Below are 9814 nucleotides of genomic sequence, written 5' to 3' on the forward strand. Positions count from 1 at the left end.
TGATATGTCATCAGGCCCCATTTACCAGTGACCTCTTTCTGAATCTTAGAGCCCTGTTAAAGTGTACTGAAGACCCTGCCTCTTCCTTCTTCCTTTGTTTAGGTGTCCCACCTAGCTCTCAAGAATGCAGCAATCCACAAGTACGTATTGATGCTTCTCTAGCACATGATCCTCCAGCACGCCCTGGATCTCCCAATGGGAAAACTACAGGCTTGCATGCACTGTACCCCTCACAGGCACCTTTGCATCTTTATTGCTGCAAGCAAAAACTTGTTAGCCCTCCATGTGCTCTCCCACTTGTGGCCCCTGTGCACACCAGCGTGATACACAAACACTTGCATGTGCTGTCTCTGGTGCACAGACAAAATATCGACTCCAAAATATCGACTGGACATAATATCGAGTTTTAAATATAGACTGGACAAAATATCGACTGGACATAATATCGACTACAAAAATATCGTTTTTCAGGTAAGTGAAGTAATATCGACTGTGTAAAATATAGATAGCAAAAATATCGAATTTTTAATAATATATAATATTTTATAGTGTATTTTTATGTAATAATATGTGTGAAAAGTGTGTATTAATGTTATAAAATATTTTATTAAATGAATTTTGTTTTTTTAATAATTGCGTAATGTAATTCTGTAGCGGGTTGTGGGTTTATAGGGGAATAGGGTGGGAAGTAATTTAATAATAATTAATTAATTAATATATGTTTGTAAATATTTATAATTAATAATTAATTGATAATTAATTAATAATAATTAGTTAATTAATTAATATAATTTTGTACATATTTTGTATTAGTAATTAATTGGTAATTAATTAATTATAATTAGTTAATTACATTAATTAGAGTACATTTTAATATATATAATTTTGTGTTATTGTTAAGTAATTAATTGGGAAAAAATAATATTCATTATTAAAATAATTACAGCTAATGAGCTAATATATTTACTTTATTATTATTGTTAATTAATAATTATTTGGTAATTAAATAATATTGATACATTTTGGGTAAAGGAGTATTTTTAGGGTTCAGGGTCAGTTTTCAGTTTTTGGGTAAAGGGGCATTTTTAGGGTTCAGGGTCAGTTTTCAGTTTTTGGGTAAAGGGACATTTTTAGGGTTCAGGGTCATTTTTCAGTTTTTGGGTAAAGGGGCATTTTTAGGGTTCAGGGTCAGTTTTCAGTTTTTGGGTAAAGGGGCATTTTTAGGGTTCAGGGTCAGTTTTCAGTTTTTGGGTAAAGGGGCATTTTTAGGGTTCAGGGTCAGTTTTCAGTTTTTGGGTAAAGGGGCATTTTTAGGGTTCAGGGTCAGTTTTTAGTTTTTGGCTAAAGGGGTATTTTTAGGGTTCAGGGTCAGTTTTGGGTTTTTGGGTAAAGGGGTATATTTTAGGGTTCAGGGTCAACAAATAAGATTATAAAAAATTATTTTTATTATTTTCATTTATTATTTAATTATTATAATTTAATTTAAGTATTTTTAAGTATATTTTAGTAATTAAAATTTAATATTAATTTAATTTAACACTGTTTTTAATAAAGTCGATATTTTTTACATCTATATTATTGTTAACGATATTTTGTACTCGATATTTTTGTACTTACCTGTTTGTAGATACAAACTCGATATTTTGACTGTCGATATTTTGTCCACGATATTTTGGCAAGTCGATATTTTGTCCCTCGATATTATTTCAGTGATCCGCTGTCTCTATGTACTGTAGCTCTCTCAGGTTCACATATATGCCAATGTATGCTCTCACACATGCATGTGCTGTTCCCATGTACTGTAGCAATCAGGCTCATGCACATACCTGCGTGTGAACTTGACACATGCATGGACTGTCCCCATGTACTGTAGCAATCACAGGCTCATGCCAATGTGGTGCTCTCAAACATGTATAACATGTCTCTACATCTTTCCATATGTAGGCCAAGGTTGAGCTGAGCACACAGCAGTGGAACACTTACAAGTGGCCTAGTAGGCCCTACTCCCATGACACAGGTCAGAAAGAATGCCCCACCACCGTGCTCCCTGTTACAATGGTAGCCCTACAAGGATAGCTTGTGGTGCATCCATCCATAAGCAGACACCAATCCGCGAGACAGGCCTAGGTTATGGTGCACACACTTCAATCAATCATGGCTGTTAAAGTGCAACTACTCACCCGTGAGGGTCTCAAGGTGTTGGGGGCAGCTCTGTTTAGTGTGGGAATCACCCGAAGGGCCAGGTTGAGGTCCTTAGTGGATTGGGGGTCAGCTGAAGAGCCAGGTCTTGAGGTCCCTCCTGAACTGGGACAGCGTGGGTGCCTGTCGGAGCTAGAGGGGGAGGTTGTTCCAGACCTTGGCTATGAGGTAGACAAAGGACTTTCCTCCTGTCCTGGTCCTGTGGATGCCAGGGACAGTGGACAGCGAGAGGTCGGCTGATTGGAGGTGTATTTTGGGTATGTAGTAGGAGAGGTGGCTGCTCAGGTATGTTGGTCCGGTGTTCTGCAGGGCCTTGTATGCATGAGTGAGGATCTGTGTTCACTCATGACCAAAAATCGCTACCAAGGATCCAAATATCACATCAGCTGGTGAACTGAGGGCAGGGGTTCACGTCTACTACCATGTGGGGGACTTTTCTGTCCCAACAGAAGACATGCATCTTTACATTTACATAAACATTAAATGGTCCATATCAGTGAACTTGCATACCTCCTCATCTCAGCACCCCCACCCTTGTATATCCACCCATCCATTCTTTTAAGTTGATATCCACTTATCTCTCTATTTACATAGATTTACAACACTCATCTCGGCATCCTTTCTCTGGAACACTCATTGCTATGGCTCCACTCATCCTCCCACCTTTTAATCAACACATACACTGACCAGCACCGCCAACCATCTCTGCATCTGCCAATCAGTCTAGCCATCATAGTATTCACTAACCTATACCCAAATACATACAATTACCGATGGTCTCACACATCCCCTCTTCTTTACATTCATCCACCTTCCTTGGCATTGACCCACCAACTTATCCATCCATCCAGGCACCAGTACATCATCTGTCTCTGCATTCATTCACCGTTACACATATACACATCTGCACTTCTGGCTCATTCATCTGTGCTTCCATCCATTTCTCCGTCCATCCACCTGTATATCTCAATATCTAGACATCAACTTTTCAACTGCCTGTACATGTATCAATCCACACCTGTGCCCATTTATTTGTCCACACACACATACATCATATCATCTGTAAATGCACTTTGATTCCACCACTCCACTCAAACATCTGCACCAATCCATCTGTGTATTATTGTGCGACGAAGTGCATTTGATTTACTTGAGCATCTATCCATTTAAACACGTATGCCTCCACTCGTCCACTACCTGTACATCCATCCTCCAGTACATTGATTTGTCCCAAGGAACTGGGAAAAGATATGCTGGTCACTTTTTGAAAAATGCACCTAATGCAATAATTGTCAAATCTCGAATTTATTGCAAGGGCAGACTAAATGTATAGATAACTTGGTGCTTTTTGGATTTGCCCCACTTTGAGGTACATTTGTGAACTCGTGCCACCATAAAACAAGACGTCAAAAAGGGAAACCTAAATCCCAAAATATGCAAATCTATGAAAGGCATATCACCTGCTCATCAATATGGTTAGTACAAAATAATAGGAATGTAGTTATCAAAGTGGCACAGAACATCCCAGGGCAGAAATGCAATATTATTCAGTAGTATTGTAAGAAAATGTGAATGGAATTATGATATTTAAACCTTATCCATAGGACACCTGGAATTGCAGTCAAATATCTGAATACAGTCATCAAAATTTACAAGCATGCCTGGAAGTAACAAAACGCATACCGGATGGAGGTCCTGTAAGTCTGAGTTTTAACAGATAGTGGAATGGGGAATGAAGAAATAAACAGAATACGCCTAGAGCTTTCTTGTTCACGATGCAGTGCTATGCAAAAATGTGTGCAACCTTTCATTCATTAATTACTTCATTCAACCATTCAAAGAAGATGTAATCTATACAATACCTGACGATAGCAAAGTTCTTCTTTCTTCTGCCTATGGGTCGCCTCCACTCCTCCAGCATGATCACCGTCTGCCTGTTCACCAGCATCCCACAGAGGAAGAATATTGTGGGTGGCACAAACATGATGCCCATCCCGTACATCATGTTGTACCGGGGCAGACATGGGCAGTTGAAGTCGAAGGAGGTGTAGATCTTCACGCTGGCCAGGGCGAGCAGTGCGCAGATCCCGTTCATCACCGACTCAGAGTTGGACTGGAAGTACTGGAAGATCATACGGAACTTCTCCATGGCGCTGGTTGATGTTGATGTTGATAAATGACTACTTGAAGTTTACGTCAGGTTGGATTTTCCCTTATGTTTCAGCTGCTCTGATAATATCCACTATTTTTTTTAAGAAGGAGCAAATACTACCCTTCTTTGACAATCTTGGATTTTCTTGGTGAAGCTCTACTACAACACAAGTATTTTCATGTTGATCGTCAGTAAATCAGAGTGAGGAAAAACCCTCTCACCTTTCAATTCAAGTAATAGTTTTATTTTAGTTCATATCATGTGCAGAGGGAGCAGTTGTCTCTCTGACGAGCAAAGTATCGCCGGTGCATCACAGCCCCCCTAAACTATACTCACTCGTCAAGTAATTGGCGGTCCCTTCTGGGCTTCGAGGCTCTGGCTGGGACCAGTGGATGTTCAGCAAGTCACTTCCTAGTTTGTTGTGATGGAAAATTAGCCATTGGCGGCAGGCTTTGGGAGAGTGACTCGGCTATTCAAATGCACGGATTTGTTTGTGCTCGTGCCTCCTCCCAGAGTATTTGCATAGCTCACAACAATACAGCGACCAGGCAGCTGAGGGTACCTCTTTCACTGCTCCCCACCCTCAAACCAGCTGCAGATCAAACAGCATGAAGGCCGACAACAAAGGGAGCCACGCTGGACGTAGGGGAGTGGCAGTGACGCAGCAACTGTCAAACAATGGGTGGTAAAATAAAGTCACGTGCCCATCGGCTGCAGTTGATACACCGAACATTCTAAAGCATTCCTTTAGGGAAAGCTGCATTTCTGACAACACTTCTTCTGAAAGCAAGCATTGTTGCTCGTCAGTATTGTGCAATCAGGTGTTATACAGTGTATCAGGATGCTATATAGTGACACATGGACACAGGTGAAGACAGGGAGGCTCTATCGAGGCACTTTGAGATTGCGCAGGTCATGAGACAGGGGGGCCTTCTGTCACCCCTACTGTTTGTCTTACTGATGCAGCCACTGGCCGAACTGATCAGAAAAGATGCACTTGTGAGAGAATTCCAATGGATAGACCTGTGTAAGACTGTATTTATCTCCATGCGGAGGATGTCCTCATTTCCATGCAGAACCACCGAATTACTAGGGACCGATTAATTAGAACTAAAATTATATGAATATGCATCTGCCCTGGTTGTTAACCAACGCAAGATAGCTCTGAGACCACTGCGGGGGACATACAGACAGGGCAGTTGTGGTAACCAAGCTCCCTGCAATACTTGTAAACTTTAATACTAAGTAGTGACGTTGTCCCCCCAACCCCTCCTGGAAAACTGGAACCTCAACATTCTTCCTCTGCTCATCAGAACTAGTGAGGACCTAAAACGATGGTCTAGGGGCTGTCTTTCTTGATAATATACAGAAACGCTGTCTACAAAATGTAAATCCTACTTAGGTGGCTCTTTACATTGGAAAACAAACTACCACTACATTATAAAAAATAACATCAAGACTTAATTCCAAAGAGAGAGATTTTCTGTGGGCTGGAAATCAGTCTAGCATCTCCTTCCTCACATGTACCCTATCAGTCTATGACAGGGAGATCGGAGCTGCTGACTTGCAGCTACACTATTGGGCAGCTCACCTGGTCAACATAAATAACTGATTCCATGGTAGCCGAAGTTACTCTAATGGGTGGAGCATTATGTATATGTGCTTCTTTCACAAACTCAGGACTGAATACTCCCTGCTTTATCACCATTTTTAAATTCCTCCAACTAAGGCATGCTTTGGGGTAGTACCAACTGGAAGTGGCCAACTATCCAGAATTCAACAATCTTGAGGCCAAGATGATGACGGGAACTTTGGGTAGAGATAGCATATCGAAACTTTATCGCTTTTTGGTGTTAAATGCCTGACTTCACTATGAGTTTGACCTCCGCTTCCTTGATAAGTCCAAAGTCCTAAGGCAACTCAATTAACACTCAAAGGAACAACAATACTACATAAGCTGAAGGAACCAAATATTACAAATGTACAAAATATATTTTATTATCTTGAGGCAATACAAAACCAATGATTATTAATTAAAGTAATCTACATGCTCACTCCAGTCATGTCCACATCCACTCAAACATCCACACATCTGAAAACACAATAGAAATATTAAATGCGTATGATTAACTCTGCAAAAGCTAGTCAGTCTCCCTAATACAAATATCGATGGTTCAATGGTAAATTCATACTATTTTTGTAATAGTATTGACCAGTCAGTGACTGTGTACAAGAAGTGCGTGTGGTGTGCGATGATACTAGATTGATGAACTGGCTGGCAGTGGTACTTGACACAGATAGATTTTATTTTACGCGCACTGAAGCCACAGCCAGCCAGTTAGCTAGGCCTGGGAGGAGGCGCCCCTTATCCCCGGCACCCGGCACCCCCCCCGACCCCCTCCTTTTCAATTTCACCCCGATATTTGCAGCGCCAACAGCGCGGCCGTCCTGGGGCATCTGAGCCGGGTCCGGCTCTCCTCCTGACTCCTGGGCCTGCGTTCATGCGTTGGGGTTATTTATTTATTATTTATGGGTTTTTAAATATAGTGCTGACTTTACCCGAGGGTGTCAGGGCGCTTCACAATAGGAACAGAACTGAAACATGAGAAGTGAGAACATTACAAGTGAACAAATTACAAAAGCAAAAGTTACATTACATGAGGCGAAAGTGACAATTGTGAGCAAACAAAATACAAGAGGTAGCAAACGGTGCAGGAGGAAAAAGTGACGTGTGCAGGTTACAAAAAGCGTACACAGTACAAGTAGAGTTCTAATACTGCAGGTAATGGAGGACACTCAAACACAAGAACAAACGTTACGTAGGCATTGGTGGCACTTGTGTAAGTATCGAAAGCAAACAAAATATAAGAGGTAGCAAACAGTGTGTTATAAGAGAACAGTGACGTGTGCATGTTACAAAAGAGGACCAAACACAGGTAAAGGGTATTATTGCAATAAATGACAGTCTCTCAAACCACACGAACACACTGGGAAGGCACTTCCATAGTCATGGAGAATAGAACGTAATTTTTTTTTAATACAGTCACTGTCTGTCAGTGACTGTGTACAAGAAGTCAGTGGCGGATGGTGACATTTGAAAGTGGTGCGGCGTAAAACGTTTGTCATACTCCAGGAGGTGCAAGAAGGATCCGATCTCCGACCCCAACGCAGGCCCAGGAGAGCTGGACCCGAGTCAGATGCCCAGCACAGCCGCGCTGTCGGCGCTAACATTCAGTGAAAGGCTGCCCCTGCAATATCTCAGCAGGATGGCTATATGTGCGTGCACCGTGCAGATAACGTCGGAGGGTGGCACCTCCCTCCCCCCCTCATTCTCACCCCGACGATATCTGCACAGTGGACGCACATATAGCCATCCTGCTGAGATATTGCAGGCGCAGCCTTTCACTAAATGTCAGCGCCGACAGCACGGCTGTCCTGGGCATCTGACCCGGGTCCAGCTCTCCTGGGCCTGCGTTGGGGTCGGAGATCGGATCCTTCTTGCACCTCCTGGAGTATGACAAACGTTTTACTCCTCACCACTTTCAAATGTCACCGTCCTCCACTGATTTCATTATATAGGTAGATTTATCTACCATTTGTTTTGCATAGCATACTGTTTGCAGTTTGTGTCCTTGATCTTTCTGTCATCATTTTATTTTATTTGGGTCTTTCACATATAATTTTATATCGTAATTGGTTTATATTTGTGTTTTTCTCTGTTTTTTCGAGGTGCATATCTGTGTTTTTTCTTCGTTTATCTATGGAAGCTTTACAGATGTTTGGGTTTACCGATGAGCAATGTGCGCTATTAGTAGGTAATCGATCCCAATGTAACTACCTGACAGGAACCTGTGGGAATCCTGCAAATAATGAGGATTTAAATGCATTATTCCTACTAAAGAAGAACATCAGAAGAATAGAGCTATGTAGTCAATTCATGCTTGACTACTTAAGGACAGGAGTCATCCCACAAGGCCCCCGAGTGGAGAATATACCAGGGCTATTTGTTCAGGTAAGGTATTCCTGGAGAAATGGTCTTTAATTGTTAATCGTTGCTCTTGTGACTTCATCATTCTTATAGTAGAAACAGCCAAAGAGCTTGTTCAAACCTTGTTGACTGAGATGATAGCATTAGAAGACAAGATTCAGAAGAGTAATGCCCTAGATGAGGCAAAAAAAGCTCACGTCTTATTCACATTATCTAATTAAGAGAAAGACAGATAAGTTGAAAAAGGACATAAGATTTACCATCAAAGAGAGGACGTACCTGTATCTCAGTGAACACTTCTACAGTCAAGGAGAATATCATGAATCAGATTCTGCAGGATACCAGCAACCTGCACTTAAAGTAACAACCTTTTCAGATACATCTGACTCAGAAAATGAAGGAAGTTCCCATCATTTCAACTCAGAAGGGGATTGAGCAGCCTATCCATCTAACCAAACAACAGGCCATCCTTTTTTAGGTAGGCGAGCAGCACGGCGAGGTCCCTGGAGACCTAGGTATCAACCAAGATACCGGGACAATTTCAACCGGGGCAGCTATCAACAGAACAACCCACAATTTTTAGTGACTCGGAATGCTCAGTATTGGAGATCATAGAGAAAATACACATTTTCAATTTGTCAAATAAGCCTTTAGAACAATCCACTATTGCGCTTTTATCTAAAGGGCTTTCTTTTGTACCATACACTGGTGCAAATTTTTTTAAATTATTTCATGACATTTTGATCTTTTTCCGTAAAATACATTTGAAAAAGTTATTTTTAGAAACATATTGTAATGAGAATCATTTGGACGATCATACAGGGTTGCGTCCGATATCCTCCTTTAGCCCTACTCTTGACCAAGTTGTAACGGAAGTGAGTTATTTTGAAAATGCAGTACTGACTCGCCTTAAAACCATGAATAATAAAATATCATGTCATTCCCCCAACTTGGACAAGAAGGAATTGAATGTCCTATGTGATCTTAGGGGCAATTCAGATGTAACTATTAAAAACTGCAATAAAGGTGGCAGTATAGTGGTGTTGGATACTGACAACTATGTAAATAAAATTCAGGCCCTGTTAAATGATATGGAGCATTATCTACCCGTAAAACTAGACCCTCCCTCTAGAGTGAAAGGAAAGATCCATAATCTCCCTAAGACAGCCTTGGAACAGGCACTATTTGTCAAAATTAAGTTGAGTTTCTTAATATTGATCATCCTAGGATGGTGAGCATATATGGAGTACCAAAGATCCATTAGAACAGTTCTGACCCCCATATTGCCCCATAGTTACCACAATAGGCTCTGTCACCGAACCTGTTTCCAAATATGTGGATCGCATTCTATGTCCACATATAGCTAAAACTGCCTTGCACATTAAAGACACCAAAGCTATGATTAAAACTGTTGAAGGTCTTCATTTCAATGCCATGAGTTAAGCCCTAGTCACGTTGGCCATTGAGTCTCTATA

The 9814-nt window shown here is 41.2% G+C and overlaps 1 protein-coding gene across 1 annotated transcript in view; it reads right to left on the reverse strand.

Annotated features, from left to right (window-relative positions):
• The window catches only part of LOC147712007 (calcium homeostasis modulator protein 3-like), a 52368-nt gene extending 48020 nt beyond the window's left edge, over window positions 1–4348 (reverse strand). The window contains exon 1 of the mRNA XM_086920276.1: window positions 4062–4348. Coding sequence (XP_086776402.1) covers window positions 4062–4348 — 287 coding nt within the window. The remainder of the gene's footprint in view (window positions 1–4061) is intronic.
• Between the last annotated feature and the right edge of the window lie 5466 nt (window positions 4349–9814).

Source organism: Lissotriton vulgaris, chromosome 5 (genome assembly GCF_964263255.1).
Source record: "Lissotriton vulgaris chromosome 5, aLisVul1.2, whole genome shotgun sequence".
Taxonomy (NCBI): Eukaryota; Metazoa; Chordata; class Amphibia; order Caudata; family Salamandridae; genus Lissotriton; species Lissotriton vulgaris.